The 12671-nt window shown below is 38.8% G+C and overlaps 1 protein-coding gene across 1 annotated transcript; it reads left to right on the top strand.

Annotated features, from left to right (window-relative positions):
- Window positions 1–2167: 2167 nt before the first annotated feature.
- On the top strand, window positions 2168–10537 carry LOC134577018 (nicotinamide N-methyltransferase-like). The gene is made up of 3 exons (XM_063435664.1): window positions 2168–2213; window positions 7803–8010; window positions 10114–10537. Exons 1-3 carry the CDS (start codon window positions 2168–2170, stop codon window positions 10535–10537), a joined length of 678 nt encoding a protein of 225 aa, XP_063291734.1.
- The last annotated feature ends 2134 nt before the right edge of the window (window positions 10538–12671 follow it).

Raw genomic sequence — 12671 nt, forward strand, 5'->3', positions numbered from 1 at the left:
CATGGCTCCCTCTATATACAGAATAACATGGCTCCCTCTATATACAGAGTAACATGGCTCCCCTCTATATACAGTGTAAACAAGGCTCCTCTCTATATACAAAGTAACATGGCTCCCTCTATATACAGTGTAAACATGGCTCCCTCTATATACAGAGTAACATGGCTCCTGAGCTGCGAGTGGGGTCCCTATAAAAGAATAATGGAGGGGGGGCCTACTGTCCTCCCCCCCGCCCCCACCCCTGAGCAGCGGGTGGGGGTCACCTTACAATACAATAAGAGGGGGGACCTACTGTCCTCCCCCCGGCCCCCACCCCTGAGCTGCGGGTGGGGGCCCTAAACAACAATAAGGGGGGGAACCTACTGTCCCCCCCCCCGGCCCCACCCCTGAGCGGCGGGTGGGGGCCCTAAATGAAAATCCCCCCTCCCTCATCAAAGGTGACTAGGGGTCCCCAAGCCCCTAGTCACACCCCCAAATAAAAAAGCCCCTACCTACCCCCCTCACCCTAAAAAATAGTGAGGGGGGAATAAAATTACTACCCTGTACAGTAAAATTCAACTTACTATTCAACGTCTTCTTTTTTCTAAAATCTTCATTTTTCAGCCCCCAAAAAGGCCAAAAAAAAGCCATCATACCCGTCAAACTTAAAAATAAAATAAAAAAAACCAAGCGCAAAAAAAAAATTAATCCATCTTCACCCATGGAGGGCTCCGCGCAGACTAGGGTATTAACATATACCCTATTGTTACAATTGTTACTTGAAAAGCATGAGGAATGCCGTTGGGGTACCACATGCTCATTTGTTATACCTCCATGCACTAGAAAAATAAAGAATTTTAAAAATAAATAAAAGAAAATAAATAAAAAAAAAATAAAAAAAAATGTATGCAGCTTCCAAATGAATCTAAAATGGATGCTGTCCAGGAGGTGGGAGGGTCTGCTAGGGAGAGTGTGCTGCTGATTGGCTGAAATGTGTCTGCTGACTGTGAGGTACAGGGTCAAAGTTTACTCAATGATGACGAATAGGGGGCGGATCGAACCGCGCATGTGTTTCCCCGCCGTGGCGAACGCGAACACGCTATGTTCGCAGGGAACTATTCGCCAGCGAACCGTTCGGTACAACACTAGTGGGGATAGGCCCAATTTAATTTAAACTGGTCTAATTTAAACACCCCTAAGCATTTATCCAACATTACATGCACTACACAGACACTACATCCACTACACAGACACTACATCCACTACACAGATACTGCATCGACTAGACACACACAGAACATGTATTCAATACACACAATGCATAAAGTACACACTACATCCATGACACAAAAACAGACATTGCATCCTAGACACACAGACACTGCTTCCACTACACACACACATATTGCATTCACTACACACACACATAACGCATTCACTACATACATTGCACACACTGCATACACTGCATACAATACACACACTGCATCTACTACACAAGCAGACATTGCATTCACTACACATAACATAATGGATATAGGCCAGCTTTTGGTGTGGAGGGGAAAGGGACAGCATGTCATCCTTGAACCCAGGCAGCACAATGGGCACAAGGAGAGTCTTATTCTGGTCCTGACTCCCAGGATATTAGAATGTCACTTTTGAATTTATCACAAAGACAGATTTCACTGAATTTCAAGGCAAAGTAATGATTTTGTAGCAAAATGTAACAAAAGTCTGAGTTTCTGACACCACACTTAGCCACAAAAACAATTGCTGATGGGAACAGACATCAATTCAGGCGATGTTAGTTGAAGCTGAGCTGTTACATCTAGACAAGTGACATATCCTTGTTCCCTCAACCCAGCAAATACTAAAGTATAGTGGAGGTATGTGAAAGTCTTAAAGGACCACTATAGGCACCCACACCACTTCAGCTTAATGAAGTGGTCTGGGTGTCTAGTCCAGCTAGGGTTAACCCTTTTTTTTTTATAAACTGCTATGTTTATACTGAGGGTTAATCCATCATCTAGAGCCTCTAGTGGCTGTCTCATTGACAGTCTCATTGAAAATCACAGTGAGAAGACGCCAGCGTCCATAGGAAAGCATTGTAAATGCTTTCCTATGAGACCGGCTGAATGCGCGCACGGCTCCTGCCGCGCATGCGCATTCAGTCGATGACGTCGCGAGGATGGAGGAGAGGAGGAGGAAACCTCCCTGTCCGGCACTGGAGAAAGGTAAGATTTTAACCCCTTCCTCTCTCCAGAGCCTGGCGGGAGGGGGTCCCTGAGGGTGGGGGCACTCTCAGGGCACTATAGTGCCAGGAAAACTAGTATGTTTTCCTCGCACTATAGTGGTCCTTTAACTTTGTTGCACAACACCCATCCTCAGAGGACCGCTAACTCTGATTACATACAATATACATGATAGGAATGAGCATCCATAAACAAGTAAAGTATAAACTTTGCCCAGACCTTAATCCACAAAAGTAACAGTTCCTTGTTCCCTCAATCAGTAAATGCGAGAGCAGTGAAGGTAAGTGAAAATCTTAACTCCAACGCACCTCCATGTTGTGGGTAACTTAGTCGTCCAGCAAAGCCTTGGGTACACTCATGTGCTCTTGAACATCTATAGAGAAATTCCATAGAGCACAGGTATTGTACATGCACATGCGCAGTGCAAACATCACTGTGGGGGCTACAAATGTTATATGCCATGTCTGGTGTACACAGGAATTAAAGCTAAAATAATTGAGATTAGGCAATTGACATTCGGAACGAAACAAATTGCACATGTATAGGGGACACAGAGTAAACCCATTAAAATAGGTGGTATAAAACAGAATTAGGGTTATTCATTAAAGTGAGAATTGCTGGCAATTAAAAGTGATTTTAAAGGCCAAATTAAACAGTCAAACTGGAAGTTGTTCAAGTCAGCTATACTTCCAGTTTATCATTATTGGCCTTAAATTTTAAATTCACTTTGGATTCCTAACAATTTTAGTGAATAACCCGGTATATGTTGCGTCTCACTAATAGAATGACTATCGAGCACAGTCTGCCTCATTCTACCAGAATTGACCAGATCCATATCCCACATATAACCACCTATAAGCATTTTTTCATAAACCAGCACTTAGTCTGCATGAAGGAACCCTGAGGACTAAAACATCACTTGATACATATAGTATAGAGGTGTTTTTCACACACACAGAATCATCTGATGTGGTTTGCATCCTGGTGTTACCAGATTTACATACATATTAAATATATTAAATATATATATATAAGGGAGCATTTCATCAGGTAGACAAAGCGTAGCTGATCACAGCACCTCAGCTATTCAACATGAGTTCCACCGGCGGCAAGCATTATCATGATGAGGCATATCCGGCAAAAAGATTTGTTGAAGTTCACTTTTGTGACGAGAATTTCCCATTAATAAAGGAAAACTTAGAATTTCCAATGGAACAAATACATAAAGACATCGATTCAGGTCTGTATACATTTATATATTTATTATTAACCCCTTAAGGACAGAGGCAATTGTACATGTTCTGACTAAAACAAAACCTAGAATTTGAGCTATATGTTTGTTCAACCCTAATTGACACATTGCACCCACACTTATTATATATCATTTTGTTCAGGAGAAATAGGACTTTCATTTTACAACAAATAATCATATATGGAACACAATTAAATAAGAATAATATCTAAAAGAGTGTGAGAAGCTAAGACATTTTGTTATTTTCAAAGTTTTGTATGACATTTTAACTGTGAATGTAATAATACTGTTAGCTTTTACTGCAATAAAACACACATGTTTGTATGCTGAGTTGTCCCACGGGTACAACGATGCCTTCCAACTACAGGTTTCATGGTGTTTGGGAAAGCTACAGGGTCAAATAAAGAGCTTGTCCATTTCAGTTTTTAGACGTTGAAATTTGCCAGATTGGTTTCCATGGTCTGTGTTGATTTTGAGACCATATGGCAGCCCTGGAATGAAATTTACCTGCATCACAGCATACCATTTGCAAAAGTAGATAATCCAGGGTAATAAAAATGTGGTATGTCCAGTCTTTTTTAGTGCCATTTAATCACAAACACAGGCCAAACTTAGTGTTTATAGGGCCAAATATGAGGCTTGCAAATTAAATTCTCTGGATTTTCTGCCTGGGCTGTTAGGCAGGTTCCTAAAATTATAATTAATAAAATCACATAATAATGTAAAAAATAATACATATATATATACATGCAGAAATAAAATACATTTTAATTCTAAATACAATATTCACTGAATATGGGTAAGAGGAGGAGAGGCTGGGTGGCTGAGGTCATTCAGCCAACCAATCACAGACTGAAGGAGTGGCTGAGGTTGATTTGCCAACCGTTTACAGACTGGAGGAGTGGCTAAGGACAATTTAAAACAGTCATTCATTCTACTGAACTGCCTGCCACCCACTCCCACGAAGGACCTTATCTCAAGGGAGAACTTGTTATGGTCTGCATCTGCTAATCTGCCACATCACTCGACCACTAGGAAATCACATTTATTTAACCCCTTAAGGACACAGCTTCAAAAGCTTGTCTTACCCTTAAGGACACAAGCCATTTTTGCATTTTTTACTGTTTGTGTTCTAACGCAATTTGCATCTCTGTCATTTATTGCAACAACACATATTATATACCGTTTTTCAGAGGGCAAACAGAGCTTTAATTTTATGTCACATATACATAGATAAATTCTCATTAATTATTTTTAAAAAAAGCCACAAAATGGGAAAAAAAACAAAAAACATTTTATTTCACAGTTTTGGCAATAATAGCATGTGCATAATATGTCCAGCTTAGAAAAAGTAATTCAAAATAAATTCATTTATGTGTCTTGATATATATAGAATACATAATATGTATAGGATTTCAGCTTATTTTGAAAGTTACAGGTCACAAAATACAAGGACTAAAATAAAATTTTAATGTGAAACAATTTTAGAAGTTGGTATGTTTGTCTTATAGGTTTAGTAGCCACCACAGAAAACAAAATTGCCACACAAAAGTATATATTTATATAAAGTAGACATCACAGGCTATTTACCTAAGGTTAGTTTGACACTTTTTACGTAACCATTTCATCGCCAATCTCTACTAAATATTGGAGTAAAATTGTGTTTTTTCTCTATTTTGGTATATACACATATAACAAAGTTTTTTGTGTATAAATCTGGATTGTGCTATTCCTGCACAGAACCCCATATTGTGTTCAGCTACATCTGCTGAGTATAACAATACCTCCATTGTATGCCTTTGGCACTTTTCTGTAAAGCTACAATGCCATATAAGAGACAAGGCTATTTCAGTTTCTATAGTTAGAATTTTCCTAGATGGATTTGACTGGCCTATGTCTAATTTTAGGGTATTATAGCAGTATGACTGTTCAAATAACCCCACAAAGGGCTTTCATTTTATAAAGCAGACACCCCAGGGTATCTAATATGGTGTATATTGTGCCTTAACTTGTCACCATTTGTTCACCAATTTATGTCAATGTTCGTGGTGAGGGGGGAAAAATTGCATTTTTACATATATGTTGCATTTTTGCTGAGTATTTCTTACACTTGATATGTACCACTGTCATAAAAATCCCCAAATTATGCTTAGTTACATCTTCTGAGTAAAACAATATGCCCAATGTATGACCTAGACACTATTTTGTGAAGTTACAGTGCTGTAAAAGAGACGTGACAAGTTCAGGTTTTTAAGTGTGAATTTTCATGGAGGTTTTTATGCGTCCGTGTTCCACTTTTGAGCACATATTTCAACTACACCATAAAGGCATACCATTTCTTTAAGAAGACATGCCAGGGTATTTCAAAAGGCATATTTTGAACCTTAGCGTGGGATAATTTTTCCGCTAGCTTGTACCAAGTGTAGTGGTAATAAGCGTTTTTTCTGCCTTTTTGAAACACAAAGTGAGTTTGCACAGTATATTTTGCAAACCTTATGTGTAATACTTCATATGTTGCTCAGCTATGTTGTCTGAGTACAGTATTACCCCCGTATGTACCTTTACCAGGTATATGTGGACATTGAAGGGGCACATTTGAGACACAGCCATTTCATTTTTTTTTTTCAAACTTTGAACTTTACGCTGTGTCCATGTCCCATTTTAGAGTATTTTACCAGGTTATATAATCCAATTACCCCATAAAGGCATACCATTTCTTAAAGAAGACATCCCAGGGTATTTCAAAAGGCATATTTTGAACAAAAGCATGGGAAAAAATTTCTGCTAGCTTGTACCAAGTGTAGTGGTAATAAGCATTTTTTCTGCCTTTTTGACACACAATGTGAGTTTGTGCAGTATATTTTGCAAACCTTATGTGTGCTACAACTGTATAATACTACATATGTGGCTCAGCTATGTCGGCCGAGTACAGCAATTCCCCCGTATGTTATATTTAAACTTCCCCACAAACACAAACTATTTATTAAAGAATATACCACAGGGTAATTCAAAAGGCATATTGTGAACCTTAGCGTGGGATCAGTTTTTCGCTAGTATGTTCCAAGTGTAGTAGTAATGAGCATTTTTTAATGTATTGTTAATGATTGTTAAAAAATAAATAGAAGTTAATCCTAATGGGTTAAAAAAAATAGATACAGTATAATACTGCGATCTGTATTTTGATCACTGTAGGCAGTTTCCAACTGGCAGGGAAGGGGTTAATTTTAGTTTGGACTGGGTAAAGGCGGGTGTTTTTTTTTTTTTTTACTTAAATGTTATTAAAACAGTTTTTTCTAACTTTTTTTACTTTTTAAAGCTCATTTTAAAACTTTTTTTAATGTTAACCCCTAGTTAGCCTAACATCAAATCCCCCAATTCCCCACTAACTTCCACCCATCCCAGCAAGCTAACTATATAATTTTAAAATATTTAAATTTATTAATAAAATAAATTTGAAAAAAATTCAGATGACAGTAACATATAATCCCTGCCAATTGAACACTGTAGTTAGTGATCAATTGGCAGGGAAGGGGTTAATTTTATTAAAGCAGGGGAAATGGAGGGTGGGATTTAACTTTAATTATTTATTTTTTTACAGAAGCAGATTAGCTCTGATCCGTCTCCCTGCACTTCACACAGACCGCGGAAGAGCAGGGAGGCAGATGGTAAGTCCCTGCAGCACATGTGCTCGCTCTGACAGCCTGTCAGAGTGATCACTGCTGCAGGGGCAGTGCAATCCGGTGCTCCCAGTCTGCCTCGGATACCGAGGCAGACCGGGTGAGTGCTAACACCGTGATCACCGCGATCGCCGCGATTGCGGCGATCTGGGGTTGACTTTACTAAATGACAGAAATTTTCCGTCAACTGTCATTAACGCAAGTACAAGGTTGACGGAAAATTTCCATCTACGGTCGGGAAAGGGTTAATATAATAATAATAATAATAATAATAATAATAATAATAATAATAATAATAACAACAACGTATTAGTTTTAACCTTCGGATTACTCTGGTTTTCAAGTAGGGGGGGTGGGAGAGTGACAGAATCCTCGGCTACTGTGCTCCTGACCTGCTAACTGTTTCCTTCTCTTTAGTTGAACTTGCAAGCTGTGTCAGCTGCCTGGCGCCCCTTTTGCCAAGGCTCCCTGTGCAGCCGCACAGCTTGCACACCCCAAAGGCCAGCACTGCCTATATTCCACATTCACGAGCCCACTGCTCACTTACAATCACTGTGATTCAGCAGACAAGCTGTAGAGTCGACTCAAAGGATTCCTAATGTAAGCATTTCCAACATACAATCATTCTGTGGATTCTTACAGGAGTTGTGAAGGGAGAAACGTTGATCGATTTTAGTGTTGGAGCAACAGCAAGCCATCTAATACCAGTCTGCAATGGATTTAAAGACATATATGTAATAGAAGTTAATGATCTCAACATCAATGAATTTGAGAAATGGCGTCAAAATAAACAAGACGCTGTTAACTTCTCATATGGAGCAAAGTTTCTCTACAAGTTAGAAGGAGGCAGGTAATGTATGAGTTAGACAATATTTTATCATTGTTGCATGACATCATTCTGGTCATAATAGTAAGCAGCTCTTTACCACATCAATTTAGCTGAATCCAGATATCTTGTTTTTTTGCTTGGAAACAAAAATAAAAAAATAAACTCAAAAATGTTAAATTCAAAACATATATATATATATATATATATATATATATATATATATATATATATATATATATATATATATGTATCAAAGATAATCAGCACTCCCAGGTTTTGCAGAAAAAAACTTCTATTTTATTCCGAATGTCAACGTTTCAGTTCCTCTGGGGAACTTTCATCAGGACAGCAAGCAACTGGGTTTTTTTCTGCAAAACCTGGGAGTGCTGATTATCTTTGATACATATCTAATTGTGCAATCGAGCACCGGGTCATTTATTATGTGAGTAGGAGTGCAAGGTTTTCTTTTTTGTCTGTATATATATATATATAGATATATGTATATTGGGCTGCTAGAGTAGGACCTGCCAAGAATGGGGTACATTGACGATATGTATGCTTATGCATACATATAATGTAACTAAACCCCCATTAATTTTTGCTTAGGTGAGGTGTTTTTAAAATAAACTACTACAATCTGTAAGATTTGAAATAATTGTTTAGTGAATAAGTGAGTGTGCTGGATTGTGTATGTTTTATATATATATATATATATATATATATATATATACACTGAACAAAATTATAAACACAACACTTTTGTTTTTGCCCCCATTTTTCATGAGCTGAACTCAAAGATCTAAGACTTTTTCTATGTACAAAAAAGGCCTATTTCTCTCAAATATTGTTCACAAATCTGTCTAAATCTGTGTTAGTGAGCACTTCTCCTTTGCCGAGATAATCCATTGACCTCACAGGTGTGGCATATCAAGATGCGGATTAGACAGCATGATTAATGCACAGGTGTGCCTTAGGCTGGCCACAATAAAAGGCCACTCTAAAATGTGCAGTTTTACTGTATCGAGGCGCCTGGGGGTCCAAAATCCAGTCAGTATCTGGTGTGACCACCATTTTCCTTACGCAGTGCAACACATCTCCTTCGCATAGAGTTGATCAGGATATTGATTGTGGCCTGTGAAATGTTGGTCCACTCCTCTTCAATGGCTGTGCGAAGTTGCTGTATATTTACAGGACCTGGAAAAATAATGGCAAAAACAAAAGTGTTGCGTTTATAATTTTGTCCAGTGTATATATATGTACACACACAATCCAGCACAGTCACTTATTCAATAACAATGATTTCACATTTTTGACATTTGTTATAGTAATAGAAAAAAAATAATGGGGGTTTAGTTACATTATATGATCATATATTGCATTAGCCTGCCACAACGTCAATGTACCCCATTCTTGGCAGGTACTACTCTAGCAGCCTAATGGCTTCCCTTAGATCAAGTAAGTGGATTGATCTAATAAGTGTTTAAACTAGTTCATGAACCAACGCCAGTATTGGGTATTATATGTAACACCAGGAGCAGCTAGCTTATAATAGATTTCCCCTGTGCTGCTCTCCTTTATCACACCAGTCTGAATGTATGTAAACAAAAGAGTTATTATTTGATTCAACCAGGACCATTGTGCATTTAGCTGTTGTTTTTTACTTAAACAAAACTGCTCTAGACACTAATCTATGACCATCCTCATACTGCTTCAAGGCAGCCCCTACCTAAATGACTATGTTTAGTACCATAATTTAAGAAGTGCCAACCAAATATAGAACCACGGGGTCAAGTGAATTTAAAATCAAATGAAGAGGCCGGTAACTTGACACCCAACTGCGCCTTTCTCAGAAGCTACATTATAGCTTATTGTAGTGATGCTGTTGTCTGTAGCATGTCTCTGCAGGCTTTTTAAGTAAACACTGTCTTTTAAGAGAAAAGGCAGTGTTTACATTTCTGACTAGTTGCACCAGCAGTGGTAGTCACTCAGACGGTGTGCAGCACTGGCATTCACAGGCTCCACACTGGACAGGTCTGAGGTTATCTTGAAGGACAATTTCTGAGGAAATTTATAAATCACCAGGAAAACCATATAATATGTAATATTTTTTTTTTACCATTGCAGAGAAGCATGGCACGTGAAGGAAGACAAAACAAGACAAGCAATTAAAGGAGTAGTAAAATGGGATATTTCTAACGATGATCAGGTCCCTGTCGATTTACCCCAAGCGGACTGCGTTCTCAGTCTATATCTATTGGAAGTTACCAGCAAAGACAGAGACACCTACCAGAGAAACCTGAAAAAACTTACATCCCACTTAAAACCTGGGGGGCACCTGATACTGTTTACAGTCCTAAATATGACATTTTATAAGGTTGATGAGGAGAAATTCTTTATTCTACCGGTTGATAAAGAGTTTGTAAAACAGGCTGTCATTAACGCTGGGCTTGTCCTTGAAAAAGTGAATGTGCTACCTAGCAAAAAAAACTGTGATCTGGTCGATTACGATGCAATAATGCATATAAGAGCTTGCATGAAGACTGTTTAACTAGTTCATTCATAAAGCGGCACTGTCACCCCCTTGCAAAATCAGTATTTTATAGACATAAAATCTTTATGAAATATTCATATTGACTGAAATCACTGAAATTCCAAACCACTCAAAGAATATATTGAAACAAAGTAGGGACTGCTTTGTCTCTGTATTTTTCCTGTGCCTAACTCGTCTTGAAAGTGGGCAGAGCTATTGCCTTCTAGAAGTGACCAGCCCCCAGCCATCACCAGTGACGACTGCGAGGAATTGGCTCCATCTATGGTCTCCTCCACAGACTTCAATGTTGTACTCTGACGCACACACAAGAGTACAGCAGTGACAACGGCTGGGGCAGAAGAGAATGGGTAGGAAAAAGATGACAGTACCAACAAGGGATAGGATCAGATAAGTAAAACTTACATTTCCTCCGCCCTTCTCCTGTCAACCATCGGGGGTCTTTTTATTTTATGCGAAGTCCCCAAAAAAGTGACAGTGCCACTTTAACATGTGACTAGTTATACATGTGCGACAACATTTCATATTAGAGTAAAAAACTAAATGGTTGCCAATGACTATTAGAAGTAGTAATCTAGAACTGAATGTGTAGAATTTGTAGAAATGTATTCACCAAGAAATAAATCAGATAAATCAAATTCTCGCTCTATGTTAATATTCAAATATTTAATAAAGTATTTAAAGCAAACTTGATAGACTTTGTCTCTTCTGAGTTCATAACCACAGTTACCTTCTTTCATCTATTGATACAGAATAATTCTGGACCACCAGAAGTTTAAGGATTCCAAAGCTTATCACTTGCAGATAATTAAGGAAAACTAGATTTACAGAACAGATTTTTTATTTTTTATTTTACTTTCTGTTACACTTAGTTGATTTTTAACATTTTGGTTTTATGTGTTTCTGCACCATCGGAAGGTAGGGGGTTAGCATTGAAAGCGAGATATCCTGCCGCCCACTACTGTCCTTGCCACCCTTACATCCTGCTCCCACACTGTCACTGTCACCCTCAAACCCTGCTATCCACCACTCTCACGCTCACACCCTGCCACCACACCGTCACCACAGCTATCCTACAAACTGCCGCCCACTGCCCACTTTCTACACACTGCCCCCTCTACTGTCACCTTCCTACACACAATTTCCCCTATACTGTCACTTCCTACACATATAAGAATAAGCACAATTTAATTTAAACTGCTCACCCCCAAGCATTTATCTAATATTACATGCAGTACACAGCTACTACATGCACTACACATATACTACATCCACTACACAGACACTGCATCCACTAGACACACACAGAAAATGTATTCAATACACACAATGCATACAATACACACTACATCCATGGCACAAAAACAGGCACTGCATCCTAGACACACAGACATTGCATCCACTACACACACACATAATGCATTCACTGCACACACACAAACACATAACGCATTCACTACATACACTGCACACACTGCATACAATACACACACTGCATCCACTACACAAGCACACATTGCATTCACTACACATAACATAAGGGATATTGGCGTGCTTTTGGTGTGGGGTGGGGGGGGGGGGGGTATGAGGGGGAGGAAAGGGGCAGCATATCATCCGTGGACCCAGGCAGCACAATGGGCACAAGGAGAGTCTTATTCTGGTCCTGACTCCCAGGATATTAAAATGTCACTTTTGAATTTATCACAAAGACAGATTTCACTGAATTTCAAGGCAAAGTAATGATTTTTTAGCAAAATGTAACAAAGGTCTGAGTTTCTGACACCACACTTAGCCACAAAAACAATTGCTGATGGGAACAGACATCATTTCAGGCAAGTTAGTTGAAGCTGAGCTGTCACATCTAGACAAGTGACATATCCTTGTTCCCTCAACCCAGCAAATACTAAAGTATAGTGGAGGTAAGTGAAAGTCTTAACTTTGATGCACAACACCCATCCTGAGAGGACCGCTAACTCTGATTACATACAATATAAATGATAGGAATGAGCATCCATAAACGAGTAAAGTCCAGACCTTAATCCACAAAAGTAACAGTTCCTTGTTCCCTCAATCAGTAAATGCTAGAGAAGTGAAGGTAAGTGAAAATCTTAACTCCACCGCACCTCCACGTTGT

This window comes from Pelobates fuscus, chromosome 11, assembly GCF_036172605.1.
Source record: "Pelobates fuscus isolate aPelFus1 chromosome 11, aPelFus1.pri, whole genome shotgun sequence".
NCBI lineage: Eukaryota > Metazoa > Chordata > Amphibia > Anura > Pelobatidae > Pelobates > Pelobates fuscus.

Excerpts from the sequence above, each read along its gene's own strand:
- LOC134577018 (XM_063435664.1), top strand. The coding sequence starts at position 2,168 with ATGGAGGAGAGGAGGAGGAAACCTCCCTGTCCGGCACTGGAGAAAG. Across the intron at positions 2,214-7,802 it reads CTGTCCGGCACTGGAGAAAG|GAGTTGTGAAGGGAGAAACG; the intron begins GTAAGATTTTAA and ends GGATTCTTACAG. Across the intron at positions 8,011-10,113 it reads TACAAGTTAGAAGGAGGCAG|AGAAGCATGGCACGTGAAGG; the intron begins GTAATGTATGAG and ends TTACCATTGCAG.